Below are 18710 nucleotides of genomic sequence, written 5' to 3'. Positions count from 1 at the left end.
TTGTTTGAAAATTTATGCTAAAGTGGATAATTTTTCTTGCGAGATGTTAAAATGTTTTACCTTTTGTGTTGATAGAACCACCGAAAACATCGACTCGTTAACGTCGAGGCTCTTTCGATTTTTACTCATTAAAAGTCCCAAGAGAGAAATATCCCATTCTTAATAATATAAATCTGAAATAAAATATTTAATAATTGTATAAACTAATAACTTTTCCATTGGTTTTAGGTCGCATGCAATATTTACAAATATTACAGTAATTTCTATTTTAATCTTTTCTCAAAGCAATTTCTTTGTACTTTTCTCTTTCCAAAATACAAAATTTTCTTACTTTTTATGCACAATATTTTGTTTTTTTTTTTGTATGAGACATTTTCTATTTTCTTTCAAGCAATAATTTAACTTCAATACAGGCTAACACCTAAGGCCTATCTCTACTTAATTTACATCACTGATAGAGATAAACTAAAGTATTTAAATTAGTAAATTTTATTTACAATTATAAAAGAAAATTGACAGTATTTTTGCAAGTGGTCTTAATGTTTCATCACCTATAGTCACGAAGGCTCCACGAAAACAATTTACATTACTCGAAGAAAGGGTGAAGGCGCGAGGCAGAAGAGTCAGCCAGGATGGAAACACTTCAGAGTTAAGAAGAGATTAGAAGTGACAAATCTTCGTATATCGGAAAAACTTTAACTTTCGAGATTAATTCGTTCTCCTTGGCCTTTCGACAGCTCTTCTTGACCCCGAGTGAAGTTTCCTTTTCGTTTTTTTTTTCCTTCTTCTTTTCTTATTCTTTCTGTACTTTGCGAGTTTCAACGTTAGATGCCGGATATGCCCGTACAATTTGTAAAATTAACAGCGTTATCGTTGGTGGACGATATCACCTCGGGACCGGACTGTCTTTGCTTTTGATTAATGATGGTCTTAACGGGCGCGAAGTGAAACTGCAAGAACGATTTGAATGTCGTTACCAAGAACTCTGCTTATCTGGATATCGAACGATGGGCGTTGGAACAGAAGGAACACACCATCAGATACAGACCGCTAAATGAATTGGTGGTAAACACAAACTAAAATCGATTCCTCCCCCCTCATTTTTAACGGGTTGAGGACTGAGTTCTTCTACGGGTTTTGTCTACTTTTATATATTATCGATTAGCAGTCTAACTCGTGACAAATTGTACATCTATTTTTCAACGTTTCTCTTATGAGGTTGTCTGGTGTTGGTGATGAATCAAGACTCGTGCCACGTCCGAAACGCGAAACAATGAAATTTTACCACTTAATTTATTAAAAAGGACGTTGTTAAAACGTGAAGGGAGATTTCGACGAACACTTGCCGAAATGGAAAACTTTACCTAAATTCGTACCTCTTTCAATGGATTTTAATACTTTTCATCACGCTTAATACATTAAAAAGTATTGATAAATCAGTTTACAGAATATCGTGACGTCCCTATTAATAATATTAAATCTTCGTACGTTGGTATAAGGAAGGTTTCCTATTTTTTAAAGTTAGGAATGAAGAATGTTCGTGGTTTTTTCCGATATTCTTCAAAGAATTTCAGGCACAAACTAATGAAATTTTAACTCGCCATCTATCAAACATTTAAAAATCTCACGATAATGGAATCTTTAAAGTCTTATAACAAGCTAAAACGAAATTATGCTCCATCTGGATTATGATTAAATTAAAATATCAAGCATTAAACATTGCTGAATGGGATCCTCCGGATATTCCATTGATAAAAAATAGATATTCAACATTGCACTTTTAAAAAATGAAGAGTAGGGAGAAGATATTCATATTTTAAACACTTTTCGGGCATGGTTTCGTAAACTCTCTTTATTCAAATAACATAAACAAGGTATTTGTTTACTTAAAAATAGAAAGAAACGACCGTGCTGTCAGAAAGGATCATTTTTCATCCACCGGTAGACGATTTATAAAAGAATCACCCATGTGACCAGCTGGCTCCTCCCTCGACCTTGTCCATCCGAAAAAGACACCTGGGAATAACAGGCATAAGAGGGCCACCATCACGTAAACAAGCCAATATTTTTGTTGTTTCTCCGAGTGAGAGAAGAAACGAAAGGGAAATTAAAATTGGAGTTTGTCTTTGTAGGAAGCGTAAGATTTCGGGTTCGATATCCAATTACGTGGCAGACAACGTCCATTCGGTCGTTTCTGGTCGGTTGAATTGGGTGAGTTTGAAGTAGAAAAACAACACGCTTTGCCTAACAGGCCGGCAGCGATGCACACAGACACCGGCCTTTCACTAAATTCAATAGAAGCATTACTAAGAGTCGGTTGGACGGAAAAACTTAAATACTACCGACCCGGTCAATTATAAACGGTGGATACCATTAGGGTTAGTTAGAACCAGATAGTCGAGGACCATTACTGTTGGGAACTTTTTTCTCCCTCCCTCTTTCTCCTTTCTTTCTTCCACCACTCGAGTCGGCAGCCGGTTTCTATAGCAACCAGACGAATACCCGAAAAGTTGCCATTCTGCTCCGGCTAATAAAGTTGCAAGAGATACAGATCGGTATCAATCTCATTGGCACGTAATCGCGATTGTAACGCGGGGGGGAAGCGATTCGTCTAACGTCGCACACTCGCAGGTTTATACGTCTCGTGACGGCTCCCGTGTGACAAAACGTCCCCGCATACCAAGCATACCGCACGTCCAGGTGCGGGGGACCGACGCGCACACACACCCCAGGAGGGATACGCTTTAATGACCCTCCACCCCCTTCGGGGTCCTACCCGAGAGGTATACCTTTTATAACCTTTTTTTTTTTAATAATACTTTCTTATATTTTTTCTCTCCTATGAATATTTTATCCGTCCGAATGGGAGGAAGGTAGAGAAGTGTAGAATCCGAGCTCGGCAATACCGCTCTCGTCTGTAGCGACGTCAACGACAATCTCCACCCTCGATGTTCCAGTAACAAACGACGAAGATGGCCTCGAGCGAAGTTTCACACCTGCGACCGAACCGTGGATGAGGGGAGTAAATGGAAAAGGACTCTGCTCGCGCCCCGGGCCACTAACAAACATCCTACCGGATACAATGTAGCTGGACTGGATAGACTAACCGAAAATGCATATCTATAAGCAGATAAAGATTTCTCCAAATGTATCTGGCATCGACATAGTTTCGCTGGTCGGAAAGGGGGGGGAGAGAAATAATAAAAAGGAAAACATAAAAAAAAATGACGTCTCGGAAACGGTTGGAGATCGAGTTACCCCTGTTTAAAAACTCTTCACTCTATTTCGTTTGACAAAACACTCGAAAAGAAGTAGAGCAAATATGGAGTAGGACTTTGTTCAATGGACTAGCTTCTTTCAATGGGATTCGTAATTCTCTTCTTTCCTTTTACGCTTCCCTGACTCCAAAATTGATGCCATGCGAACTTTTTCTAATTCGAAACGGAATTTTTTTTATGCATTTTATCTTTATACTTTAATTTTCATTAAATCGTTTACGAAGAAAATATTCTTGTCTCCACCTTATTTACTACATCACTTTACAGGAAAGGACGGTAAAAAAAAAGCGTAAATCGCGATCTACCGATTGGTAAATATTAATAAAGAAAATAATTACAGAGAAATGTGGCAGAAAAACAGAAAAGAAATTTCAAAATTACATTATTTCGAAAAACTATATTTAAATAATAGTAGTTAATACAACAACATTATATAGTCTTTGGGATGTCAATTATACGAAGGGTGCATATTATATCATTATGTGAAGGAGAAAATATTTATTTTCTCATTCGACACGAGGAATGCATTCTTATATAAGATACGTCGAGCAGCGGTAAGTGACTGGTAAAAGTAGAGATTGCGGGTCACCAACTGATTACCGAATGTCAAGGGTAGGTGTCGACGAACGTTGCAGATATCGGTATAATTATACCGCAGAAAATTATATCTGGTGTGTAGCCCGCCAAAGTACCGCCTCCTCGTCACATCCACACCCTGCATCTTCATTTCGCTACCTTCTCTTATCTCGATCCGTGATCGGAAGTGGGTAATGTCGCGCGATGCCAGCAATAACTACACGCAAAATATAGTCGATTCTATCGTCCCGCGTAACTTTTCTTCAATGTTTTCAACATTAGTATCAAAGTTTTTAGTAACGCGGCAAAGATTTCATCTTGGTCATTTATTTTTTTTTTAACGAATTGCTCTGAATGTCCCACGTGTTGCAAACTACTACAATACGAAATTAACAGGATGTATCTCGTTAGTTTTGCCTTTCGTAAGAGGAATAACACGATTTTTTTTGTTACCTTCGAGAAGCGAGGATGATTTTCGATTGGTTCTCGACAGGTCAAACTAAAGTATGCGGCCTTCGACTAATAAATTCCACATAGCTAATAGAAGACATTAAAAGTGTCTAAGTTGGACCAGAGCGTGAATTACTTCCCTTAAACAGCGGGATAAGAACTGCAGGGGGTTCTAAACAACTAACATCAACGTTCAAGTTTTTAGTCCAGAATATTTGTGGCCCTTTGGGTTGGTTTATTCCACCTTTTTATTACCCTCCAGTCAAATTTGCCGAGTCCAGTTAACTATCTTGGCAAATTTTAAACAACTGCCACCATAAAAAATAACACGGAACCGATTTTTTTTTCTCTCTTCCTTCTTTCTGCAACGAACAGACCACCAAGACGGGCAAAATTGATTCATTTACTAAAAATATATCATAGAAGATTCTCGTGGGAACCGAGATATTTGGCATAGTAAAATTTTGTGAGAAAATTACCAAATAGAGTGATATATACAGAAACGTGAAGCACGAGCTTAAGTATATTCGCTCTTTAAATGGATAGATCACGACATTACGACACCTCGACCCGGCTACCGCCGATCGTAAGTAACCTTTAACCTTTCCACCTTTAGGTATCACGTCACGACCGTACGACACCCATTCCGAGGTCGCTGTCCCTGCCAGATCTTGCCACCTGGTGCCCGAAACAGGAAACACGTTATCCGAGGAACACAATGAACGACAAACATCTATGGGACAATGAAAAAGTAGATAAACTCGCATCAGTGTATTTATCTTTCTATTACTGTGCACACGCAACTTCACGAAATTTCGCGTGAGTCATTTCCTGCCACGTTTAGCATCACGTAAAACGTACTCGCCCCCATATTTTACTAGAACAATATAATAATTAAACTAGAAAGAAGCCACATAAATTACGTCCCTCTAACGCATTCCACCATTTTTTTTTTCCTACCGATCCACACGGGACGACGCCATTTTTTTTCATTATTATTATTATTATTATAATTTTTTCTCTTTTTTTCGGGGGTACAGAAATCGGTAAATAGGGAAGATAAGGAAATTGTGCAGTTCCTGATGCATTAAACGATTGAGTCGTTTAGCGTTTGAGCGATCGATATATCAAATTTCGTCTTTCTACCCCATTATCTTTACCAACTGTATTGTAATTATGTACTTACTTTACTAGTTCATCCTTAAAAAAAGGAGGAGGAAGGGAGGGATGGGAGGAGAAAAAAAAAGATTTCCGCGTTTCATTCTTACCCCACGGTCTCGTTTGGTGCCGATAGTGAGCGAGCCATTAGCTTCCTCGTTCGGTCATTAACGACAACCACAAGTGGGGAATATCTGGTCTCGGGATATTAAGTCTGCAGGTTTATTAATTCCCTGGCTGTCTCCTCCCGCTCCCGCAAACCAGAACAGATTACCCAGATCCTAACACCAAATCGATACCAGTAACACATCTCCCTCCATCTTAGCACCCCCGTTATGACAGAATTCCCACTTTAATACGTGGGATGGAGCACTTAAAACACTCGACACTTCACGGATAAAATATACCATCTTTATTATCAAATTACAGACATGTCATTAGATTTTTATATAACGAAATTCGTTTTAACGTTTTCGGTACTTAACACAATTCCTTATATAGGCGTGCAAAATTGCACGAGTAATTCAATGACATTCGGGATGATAACAAAAAATTGCATAAGGGTTTCCCTCGTTATAACGTAATTCCTTTGTGCTTCCGATATTTACCATAGTTTTCCATGTTTATATAAGAAATGGTGAATTTAATCGAGCATTATAGGGAAATAAAAAATATAAACAAATTGTAACAGGTGTATTCGATTTGTTTAATTGTTTCCTCGATGTAACGCAGTTTTAACACACTCTACACATACAATAGCTTACTTTGATATGTTAAATAGTGCGCTTAATCGACTCTTGACTCAAGGGAATAAAAATATAAACAATCTTTATTATCAAATTACAAGTCCATTCCGATTTCGTCAACAAATCTTCATGTACAAGACGCACCTCGACAGTTTTAATCATTCAACAAAACAAAAAAAATGACCGATGTAAGAGGTCGAAACCGACGTCCAATTCACTAATGACGGTGACAAAACGGGACAATTGTGGCAGAGGATCGAATCTTCCACGTGCGAGGGGAGGAAAAAGGTAATTGGCAAAGTCGAGGGATAGTGCAGGGAGTGATGAGAGACAGTCCAAAGGAGGAGGAAAAAAAAGTTCTGGCTGGCTGATTAGGCGAGGGACACGACGACAATGCAGGGCCACAGATGTAATCTCGTCTTCTGTATCTGGACCCCTTTCTCCCGTTTCGACATTGTGACAAACGGTAGGCGTGCAGAATGTCTGGTGTGTGCCACCGTCATCCGGAAAGAAACGACAGAATTTATCTGGAAATCATTAGAGAAGCATCTTGCGGCACTTTAAGAATTTAAGACTCATTTTAAAATATTAAAACATAATTAAATGTAACGATAACGTTTTATTAACAAAAACATGTCGTATGATACATTGCCTCCTAACGGCATCGACGTCATTGAGTTTTGGCTTGGTCCACCAGGCGATTAGTGGCCTTCCAATAGTAGATCATCTGAACGGCGATGACGAAATTGGCCAAACTGGCCACGACGTACGTCACGATGATTAAATCATCGCCGGTCTCTTGCACCGAAGTGAAGATTCTGGCGCAGGAACCCACGAAGAGGAGGAAAACAGTTCCAGCCGACAATTGGCCCGTGTGCCCGTTCTTGTAATTCTGTACAGCTTGCACCATCTAGTGAGAAAAAACAGAGATTTTTCTTTAAAAAAAGACAAGAGAATCTTCTTCCGTCGGTTCAGATGTGAGTCAGCGGTCCCGACTTAAGATCTCGTTATTCTTCAACAAAAGAGCCAACGTCTCACACATGACGTATTACGGAATAGACTCTTAATTACGTCCCACCCACTTATGCTATTACCTGATGACGTCAGCGGCCATCTTACCCGGTGCCGTAGGGGGGTAGCAACCTTTGATGTGGCCGTCGGAAGGACGGCTTGTTTAAAGTTGCAGTATTTGTCACCGCGGCCGACGCAGCTGACGATGACGTCGGATGCGGACAAATTAGCCCGCCGACGGTTACGTCTTCGCACTACCACACCCGCCAAAGCGTGCTCCTGACAGGAGGTCAGTGGGTGGTCAGTTCATTAGGGTTTTCATCAGCCCAACAAATTTCCCTGCCCGCGTGACGGAGGGCGAGACCAATAAGAAAAAACTCCCACAATGAATCCATTTAGATACAGTCTAAATGCCCCGTCTGGAGGGGAAGTTATTTTTTAAAAAACCACCCGAACGAACAGAGACGGTAAAGAAAATTTGCGATTGTCGAATGGTATATGCAAAAAGGGCAGTGAAAAGTCGAACGATAAATGGGGATGCTACCGTCTCGAGTTTAAAAACGTCACGTTCTGGTCAAAACTCGAGGGACGAAGAGGTGCCGAGGTCGCGACCCCGACCATTGGATTATAATAATTAGAGCGTCATTAAGCCACTCGCCGATAACCCTAAATCACGGTACGCCCTCTAGCCCCGGGCTTCCGTTGATTGTTTTCCAACGGTCGGGTGCTGACAGGCCAAATCCTAGAGCAAGAAACGTCGAGGGGAGAAACAAACACAGAAGAAAGTTCGGCTAAATTGCACGGAGTTCCGTTAACAAGAAGGCCTAAGATGACAACGTGGAGGATCTAAAGCCTTTCGGTTCGGTAAATCTGGATTTGCAATTGCTATAGGAGGCTCTATTGGGGTCTATACAATAAGAGCAGAAAAGGCGCTGGGGCGCGTATCCTCTCTACTTCGGCTCCTCGTGTAACATCATCGTTTAATTACGCGCCCTGCGCCGTCATCTGGCATAGCAATAGGCCCGCGGCGAAACCCGATACGCGAAGGGTTCTCGAGATGAGTGGGAACAATAAGAAGGCCAACAAACGAAACAATAACGTTCTAAGATTAACATATGAAAAGGAAATTGGGAAACATCACAGAAAGCGCTCCAAATTAAAAAAAAAAAAAAGAGCGACGACGACAACGACTGTGGTGATGATGATAATAATAATAATAATAATAACAACAGAAAAATCCGCCTCCACGCACCCAATTATCCCTTATTCCAGTTTCACGCGTCCTACACCTACATCTGAGTATTATCGTGATTATTCCCTTCCCCAACGGCCCTTATTGGCTGGAGGTGAGCGGCAAAATCACGCCGTTTCGTGTCGCTATTGTCGCGCCAGGTACAGACCCCGGGGCTCGGTCACGTGACGCTGGATTATCATGACAATGTCGCGTCACGTGGATCGCGTAGACTTAAACGGCGAGAAGCAGTGCGTTTCCGTCGTAACCAAACAAATGGAATAATTTGCGAATCGATCAAGCAAACAATCTCTCTATTCTAATTCGAACAAAATAACAGAAGTGGAGAGGTTACGAAATAGCATTTTCTGTTTGGATTGTGATTTTATAACGAGTCACGCCACCGCTATTTGTCTCGGACGAGGCAGGACAAGCGAAAAACAGTCGAAACATTAATAAAAAATAAATAAATAAATAAATATTAGGAACCCAATCGGTGACGTCCGACATTTCTGTTGGAGGTTTGACAAATGGGGCCCGCTGAAACTTCGGATGCGAAGGTATCCCCTACTGGGATTCTTGTATGGGAATGTCGAACCTTCCCCACTAGTCGAGAAACGAGCGGGACGGTATGAAAGGGAACTGCAGGGGAGGGACAGAATAGTGCACGCGCGTTCCACCTTCCTGGACTCTCGTGAATTAATTTCTTCCCCAACCGGAGGTAGGAAAATCACCGTGTTTACCGGGTCACATTGTAATTTAGAAAATTGTAGCCCGGACGCTCCCAAATCGGTACTGCCGGTTTAACGCATTCTACCGGACAAATATATACGAATCGAGCAAGAGGGGTTCGTAATTTCGACGTCGGGTCCTCTTCCACAGTCGGAAAAAAAATCTTTCCAATTCGTCGGCGTGGAAAATGGCCACGTGGTTTCTGACCCATCTCATCCATCATCACACGCTAGTCCCGTGGATCACTTGAAGATTCAACACCTGGACCCACCTGTAATTGTCAGGGTCATCTTTCGCCTTCCCAAAACGTCGGAACGGGAATACTACCGCCGACTTTTTTTCTCATTTACGTCATCGTCACCTCTAAAATAAATGAAGAGGAGAATACAGAAACCGAAAGCAAACCGATATTGGCAGCTATTAATTTAAACATCAGAGCAAAAAAGAAAGCTGTATACGTTAAAAAACACCCCGATACTAACTACGCCCCCAGACATGTCGGTGGGGGAGGGGCCGAGGACCCCCGGGAACGGCAATGTAATCACTATACCCCCCGACCGAGGTGGGAAAAAATGATTGACCCGAAGTTCTACAGGTGTAGTAAAGCCCACGTGCGATAGTCGTCCAGGGTGTGGTCCAGAAAAGAAACAGGATAGCACCAGGCTGATAGCTTTCTTGTAATGAGTCACTCAGCGCGGTTCTTCCATTTTTAAATAATTAACCCGATAGGAACAAGTAATTTACGTCTTTCTTGGGTCGAGAAAGAAGGGAAAAAATCCCAGACAAGTTCCCAAGCGGAGGGATGCCAACTCCTCCTCGATAGATACGGGCACGAGGAAGGGCGGTACATTGGCAGACCTCTATTAACTCACTGTCCCTTGGCGAAATTACTGGTCTTTGTTTTAAAAAGTTACAATCGGTAGTAATAGCAGGTTTAGTTTCTTTGATGGATGGCAAAAGGTGAACCAGGAGCCCAGATAATAACTTGGGGCATAGGTGGTGTATGAAACCCAAGGGACCCATTCGACCTATTATCGGTATACGAACTCATCTGTTACACATTACAACACCGACGTGGGCGTCTCGCCAAATTTTTGCAAGATGCAAGAAAAAAATTTCTTCCAGACACTTACTTTACCAACTACGATTATGGGCACATTGAAGGCTTGCATGTTCCACAAGAGATCCTTCGAAGTGGCACCGCCAAACAGTAGATACAGGATAAAACTGTACAGGGCCACGAACATATGACTGGCATTCCTATAACCGTTGTAGAAGAGGATCAGATATGCGATGAAGGCCGTTTCAATAAGCAGGAAGAAACTCTCCCCCCATGCACTGAAAAAAAATTAAAAGATTATATCTTTAAAAAGTTGGAAAATTCAATGTCATGTTAGAAAAAAAGAGTGATAAAGAGGAGGCAGGCATCTTGATTTCGAATTCTATTACGTCATTTCATTTTTTAAAATAACTTTCATAGTTAAGGTCTTAACATTAAAAACTTTGCGAAAGACGGAGGATCGAGCAACGCCATCTGGCGCCTGACGACGTTATTAAGAATGATACAATTACGCGCGATTCGAATCGGGACTGCGTGACCAAAATAAAAAAAAAGAAGAAATGTAATTATGCAGTTTAATTACGGTAGAGGCGCACGTCGGGCCCTCTGACCCGCAACGGGGGTCGTTCGGCGCAGACCAACAATTTATCTAAATCTTTTGTTTTTGAAGTAAGAGCCGCCTTTCCGCCTCATCAGCCGATTCGTCCGACATTTTGCTCTCGCGCCATTTCCCGCGCACAAAACACGCCATGTTTCATCGGTAATTAGACATTGACACTAATTACTATATTACCGAAGGAATTCTTTCCCAACCCTTTCGGTATGGTCGCTCTCACAATGAAAAAGCGCGGAGGGGTAAAGGGGAGGACCAGAGGGAATAACAATAAAAATAAATAAAAAAAAATGCAGCAGCAACCTTCAGTCCGGTTTCTCCTTCTTGTAAAGGCCTCACGTCATCTGTCAGTGGCCGGCTCATTAAACCGTCGCCCATTAAACCCCGTCGAAACCCCTTCGGGCGGCGAAGGGGGAAGCGAATGGATGAGGGGGAAGGAATTAGTCGGTCTTGGAATTTAATTGCGCCCCCTCCGCGCACTCTTCTCCTACTTCTACTTTCTTCTTCTTCTTCCATCGCTAGTTTCGCTCCCCCTCCACCGACCCGCCGGATGAAAAATTAATGGTAGCTAATTGCGGACGGCCCGGGGAACGCTTATGTTGGTCGGGGTGAATAGAAACTCGGCAGGGACCCTTTTGCCCCCCTTCTTTCGCTCGTCGTCGTCCTTTTGTGTTGACCGCTAGGGGAGACCGGAGCGAAACAATTGGACCGCCTCACGTGACTTACCCCCTTCCTTTCGCCGAAACTTTTGTGGTTTTTCCGCTCGGGATGCTCTGGTTTGAAGGAAACACAAATGGAGATTAAACGGACCTGTGGATGGCCCGACTGAAAACAAACTCTTCGCTATCAGCTAAAAATCTCTCTCCATCACGCTTTAAAAATTTCTGCATTACGAACTGCAATCATTTTTCAAACGTCAGAATATACAAAACTGCCAATTGCAAAAACAAAGTTTTCTCTCTCCATAAATTAAGATAAAAATTCCGAACACTACAGTACTCGACACTAGCAGTCAACTACTAACTCTACCGCCATCTATGAGAAATATTTTTCATTACTTTCTGTAATAAATAGACCAACTAGCAAATTTTAATTAAAATAACTGACAGTTTCAATTCGTTCATTCCACGAAATTATTTTTCTCTAATTGGCAATTTAAAATCATTCGTTTCTATTTACGTGCATAAATTAATTACATTTAATTAAAAAGGATTTTAAAAAATTAATCCAATTAAATTGTTCATATTTTATTTATTTTTAAGAACATTCGAAAGATGCAATTTAAATTCTAACGAATCACTTTTTAATATTTAAAAAAAAATGAAAAGAATCTTTGAAAAATTTAAAATAAAAACTTTAATCCATTTATATTTTAATTGAAAAAAAAATTATAATTCCATTTATAACACGTGAAAAACCGAATAAATATTGGTAGATTTTGAGGAAAACAAGTTTAAGTACCGTATAATTCAGGTGTTAAAATATAAACACTCCATTTCTTGTTTAATTTCGACAAATGTTGCTATAAACCTCGATAGTTCAGCTTGAACTAGGCTGAGAAATATCCTATTTAGTTTTTAACGATTACATACAACACAAACAAACGAAAGCTACTGAAAAAATATAACTGAATTATATTTTATATTTAATCATTTATTATTAATAACTTTATGCCCGTACATTACCAGTCGACCCCCCTATAACACTGTTGATTATTCCGTTTTATATGAATTCCATGTTGTACGAGTCACTTAGATTTTACAAATACATGAGCTGTTCACAGCCCGGCACACGTATTTGTAAAATATAAGTGACTCGTACAACATGGAATTCATATAAAGCGGAATTATCAACAGTGTTATAGGGGGTGTCGACTGTATTGTTATTTAACACTAGCATAAAACTCCATACTTTAAAATTACAATTGTTACAAATATTAACTAATAATTACACTGTAATTTCTTTCACTTACTTTCGAAAACTTCTATTTTATCAGTCATACAATTAAATGTTGGTTTGAAAAATTATTTGTTCCTATAATGTAACAATTTTTTTAACAGTGTTATGTGATTAATCATAAAAATATTACCTACATTTGTGTACTTCTTATGATTTTTAAACATGCATTTAAAATACAAGTATACATTACATCACTTTTAGTTGTTTTTACTTCTACATATTGTTTACAAGTGTTTTGTTTATGTAAAAATAAATGTGTTAAATAACAATGATAATTTATATGATGATGATGATGATGCATCATCCATCATTATTTTTTAAACAGAAAATATTTTGTCGTCTTATTTGAAATTTAAAAAGATGACAGAACTTTAATTATTTTTAAATATGCTTTCAATTTGCTTAACATTTTTATTTTTCAAACGATTTTAGAGTGGTAAACAGAAGACATTTGTTATAAAATATTGAAAACAATCGTATTATATACTTATAAATTTATTTTTATAAAATATTATTAATTAATTAATTAAAATTCAAATATTTTAAAAAATAAATCGAAGATTTACTCTGTTATTTCCGCTTCATCGCTAAATAACAATAGTTAAGAGTATTACATATTACGCAGGAATATTTATATAAACACAATAAAATCTGGGATAATTATTTTCCCATCGAATTTCTGAGAAATATTATGAATTAAAACTATAGATAATGTTATTTACAGTCTGTATTTATCGTGCAATTGAGATAAAAATGCAAATATTTGTGCAGAGAAGTGGCTTTATTATTATTTTTTTTTTGCAATGATCTTTTCTATAAGCATATTATTATATGTATATTGTATACTCGAAGATAGTAAGGAATCTATCGACAGAAAATGGGTTTAAAATTTTTATTTTAATTTAACATCACTGATATAAAAAGTCTCAATTCCTAAAATATCTTAATCATTCATGTTTTCTACGATTTATAGTTATAAAATCAACCAAGTATACTAATTATATATAAAGTTTTCATACTAAAAAAATCCAATTTTCTTCTCCAAATGGGGGAGGGGGAAATATATGGAAAATGTGAGAGTGAATTAGCAAGGAAGACAGACATTACGCAAAGGTTTCCAATATGGCAGTGCGCTGACAATGGACAAACAAGAAATCCGTTTTTCAAGAAAAAATAATAGCTTCACATATTTATTTAATTTAAACAAATTTTCTTACATATATATATCTTATAATTAATAAAAAAAATATATAAAGTTCGACTAGACCTTATTCCCTGAACATCCTGAAAATTAGGCTCCTATTACTAGAAAAAAAAACATTCAAAATTTATCTTAAATTAGTATTAGTAACAAAAGTATAACATATAAGTCAAAACAGAGATTTCGGGAAAAACATTGGATTAATGTGGTACAATATGTGAAAATATTAGACAACACCACTAAAAACTAAGGAATTTTGGCAAAGTCAAAGTCTAAAATTCTACTAAAAATTTTTTGAGAGTTTAACCAGTAAAAAGAATAGAAAGCTGGTTCAAATTAGAATCTAACAAATGAATATACTATATTTTAAATTAAATAAATATAAAGCAAATTGGTTATAAACAGGTTTCTCCCCCTAAAAATCACTAATCTATTTATTGTAACTAGAACAAATTTAACAGAACAAAAGTATTTATGATATTACACATGATGAATATTGTTGGAAATGAGATTTATTATGGATCAAATTCACTAGTCTAATCTAAGAAGATTAATTTTCTTTTATTCTCCTTACTTGCCTAGGTGACTTACTAATTATTTTAAACCTCAAAAATTTTCTAGACCCAAGTTCTTTTCAATAGTTATAGACTACTTTTATAAGGAAATAACCTAGAATATGTATGTAATTTATTGAATTAAAAAACAGTATGTAGTATTACTTTTATGTACAGTATGTATATTAAAAACATTATATGTAACAGTTTATGAGTTTTCTATCACAAGTAGGATAACATTAAATATAAAAAATATCACATGATATTAAATGATGGTTTATTTCTGAATACAGTAAGTCTATCTGCACTATATATTACTCTCCTCAAACATAATATGAACTTTATGATAAAAGACTTGTAACAGGATGCAATACGGTAAAAACATATAACAAGTAATAAAACACTAACAAAAATGGAAATAATGTAAAAAAGTACAAATAAAAGTATTAAAAAGAGGGAACTAAAACAGTTTAAAATATCTAAATTAAAGTAAAAATGGATTATGTAATAAAACTATAAAATTTAGGAGAAAAGAAGTAAAACTAGATGCATTAGTTGTGTGAACTAAAAATTTACAGTGATGCTTAAATTGCTGAAAACTGCAATAAAAAAAAAATGTTCAACAGGACAAGAAGTATGAGATCCTCTAAAACAGAATGATCTAGAGATGTTAAGTCTATAACTGAGAGCAGAGAATGTTTCATTTCTACTTATGTTTCTAGGAATTATTAATCCTAATTTACGAAGTGGTACTAAAACATTAAAAAAATTTATAACAACAAAATCCTGTTGAAATATTCAATATGGAAGGATAATGAAAGAGTTCTAGCCTACAGCTGACAACTTCTCCAGAGTTGGTGAAAGGCAAATTGGAAAGTTTATTTAATAGAAGATAAATTTTGTTAAGTTTAGTAATAACTTTTGAAGGAGACTATAAGCTGCAGATGACAAACTGATTGACAGTTATAACTGCAAGTTTGAAAAAAATTGATAAAACAAACATGTTTACGAAGAATGTGATTCAAATGGAATATACCAATAGTAAACAAAATGTAGCTCGTGTAGCATGAGCTGCATCTGACTCAATGTCAGTGGTGCAACTAATGCATTATATTTTTCCATTCAGCAATTTTGAGTGAAACGTTTGGATATCACTATGCCCTTTTCAAAATGATTAAAAAAAAAAACATTAAATTACAATAAATAAATAAATGATATTACATCAATGTTTCCTAATAAATTTAACCTGACTGACAATAACCAAATACTAATATCATCATGACACCATCAACATTATAGTGTTATGTTGTAACATTATTAGCTCTTACCAGTATGGCTAACTCAAGTATGGCTCCTTGGAGCATGTCTAATTGGCACCTGTGCTATATATCAAAAGTTCATCAATAAAATAATCATCAAATTATTTGAAAAAATTTTTGTATATTTAATTTTATCCTAATGATCTGAGAAAATTTAAAATATTAAAAATGTACGTTATAAGTGTATAGATAACATTACTTAAAATTCACACTTTAAACTTTAAATGTGCATTTACATTGTTTATTTACTTTAATTTGTGATTCTACAATGTGATAACTAAAACCAGGACATCTAGACACTAAAAATCACACAATTTACAATTTTTGTAAATATTTCTTTGATTTTCAGTGATTTTTACAATTTATCATGATTTTTAGCATTTTTATTTTTCTTAGAAAAAAGCATGATTTTGTTAGTAAAAGTAACATTTGAAAACTTTAGAAAAATCAAAAAATATATGTATGCTTTCATGGAATTAAATCCTACTTCAACATTCCAGAAGAATAGGAGTTCAATTTCCATCTGATAAAACAAAACCTTAAGGACTTGATAAGAAAAAATAACTTCAATTTATTATTCAATCAGCTTATATTTTACTATTAGGTTAAGTAAGAATTATTCTGCAAAGATATGGAGATTATAAAAGTTTTTGGTTGAAATCTATGTTTAGATTAAAGTTTATTGAAGTTGTAAAGTACATTGCAATAAACAGAGATCTAAAATATCAATTGAACATGTTTAATATCAAAAATGAAACGCTACAGGAACATTTCAAATGTCAAAATCCTAATTTTGAAGAAGGCTTTAAGTTTAGTATAGTAGAGATTTTATTAATTAGTGTTAAAATTAATAAAATCTGGAACACACCACCAAACCTAAATTCCATCGAGTGTTTAAACCTGATGAAAAACATTTTGAAATGTGTTTAATTTTGTTACTGGATGGAACTTAGGTTTGGCAGCATATTCAAATTAGTTGAATAGTCCAGTTTGTGAAGAATAGAACTATTAATAAAAACTTAAAATTTATATTAAATTTTGCAGTACACAACAAATGATAAACTTTTAGTAATAATTGCTCAACTCAATGAATATTAAAAAATACTTATTTTAATGTGTATATTAGAAAAAATAAGAATATAAATCCAAATCAATTACAAATGCTAAATGATTTCCCAGATTCAGTAACAACACCAAACAAGAATGGCAAATACATTACTTCATAAAAAATTTTACTAAGTAATGATTTTTAAATTTCAATTTATTTATGATTTTTTGAAACTGAAAGTTGAAATCTATTGATGCAACTCTGATTTTAACAAGATAATGCTTAAATTTTTATTATTTTATATGCCTGACAAAAAAATGAATCTGATCATGAAAAGAAAAAATTTTTTCAACTGAAAACATATAAAACTGAAATGTGTACTTTAAAATAACAAACTGATGAAAAGTTTGTTAAATACAATGCATTTATATTAGGTTGAATGTCCTACAATTTGTTCTTTTTAAATTTTATACAAATGTAGGTACATCAAAATTTATCTATGACCAAGATATAATTAGATAATTTATCTTGGTCATAGATAAAATTTATCTATGACCAAGATAAATTATGTTTATTTTTCTTTCTTGTTGCTAAAATAATCAAACATTAATATTTTTGAACTGAAAAAATCTAAACAGTTCAGATCATTTTTACTTATTTATTTGTTAAATACAGATAATTGCTAACTATTAATAATTCTTAAAATACATTAAATATCTCAAATGAAAACTTTTGCGAAATAAAAAGTATGTTCCTATTCACTTTTAAATACAATGAAAAATAAATATAATTAGAGATAAGTAATGTGAACAGTTATTTAAATATAAACAAAAAGTTTATACATTAAAATCTATTATAAGATAAAACAATAAACAAAAACTGAAGCGTATAAAACTAGAAATTTTTAATTACAAATATAATAAAACATAATTAAATTTTTAGTTACTAAAATATCCATGTATTGTTATATTAATAAAATTTTAAATATTAATTGTAAAATGTGTAAATCCAAACTATTCAAAATATAAAATAAGACTATTACAAGTACAAAATTGATCAAATTGTTAAAGATAGTAAAAGATAATTCTGATTTTAATCTTTCACTTGACACATCCAAGAAATTATGTCAAAGTTTTATGCTTCAACAATTTTAGAATATTTATAATGGTAATTTATTAAATATTTCAAAATTCTTAGCAATTATCAAATTAGATTAACTCTGAATGGTTGTAAATTGGAAATTCAAATTCATTATCTTAAAATGTCATATTATATTTAATATGAAAAACATGAAGAAATAAATAAATTTTTTTATTTTGTTTTTTTTCCTTTTTAAGAAATTCTACAAACTGCTTTAAACATAGTTATACATTATTTATAATGATAGAATTTAATAATAATTACCATTACTAATGGTAAAAATTAATATATATATTATATCAGTGGTTCTTAACCTTTTTATACTCGCGGCCCACCAAATATTTCATAATTTTTTTGTGACCCCCATTTTTTTTAATAATAATTTATATTTGTTAAATTATCTATAATAAATTGATTTTTTTATTATTGCTTTATTTTTTATATAAAAAATGTAAAACATAACTATTATTTCATTATCTACTTAAATAACATTCAAACTTCACAATTAAACATAAAAACTCATTAATTTTTAACAAAAAATAAAATAAGAAACATTTAAAAATTCATAGAAAAAACAAAAAATATTCGAAAATATCAATACGTACTTGCGAAAGGCAGCAAATTTTGCATTGCT

General features: G+C 35.1%; 1 protein-coding gene across 1 annotated transcript in view; it reads right to left on the bottom strand.

Annotated features, from left to right (window-relative positions):
- Window positions 1–6273: 6273 nt before the first annotated feature.
- Window positions 6274–18710, bottom strand: part of LOC111637184 (mannose-P-dolichol utilization defect 1 protein homolog) — a 59226-nt gene continuing 46789 nt past the window's right edge. The window contains exons 4-5 of the mRNA XM_023382615.1: window positions 10316–10520; window positions 6274–7118 (exon numbers count right to left, since the gene is read on the bottom strand). Of these exons, the coding sequence (XP_023238383.1) occupies window positions 6879–7118; window positions 10316–10520 (445 nt within the window). The 3' untranslated portion in view covers window positions 6274–6878. The remainder of the gene's footprint in view (window positions 7119–10315; window positions 10521–18710) is intronic.

This window comes from Centruroides sculpturatus, unplaced genomic scaffold (assembly GCF_000671375.1).
Source record: "Centruroides sculpturatus isolate CEXI.00-Female unplaced genomic scaffold, Cexi_2.0 scaffold60, whole genome shotgun sequence".
NCBI classification, from domain to species: Eukaryota; Metazoa; Arthropoda; class Arachnida; order Scorpiones; family Buthidae; genus Centruroides; species Centruroides sculpturatus.
This window is presented reverse-complemented; position numbering and strand designations above follow the sequence as displayed.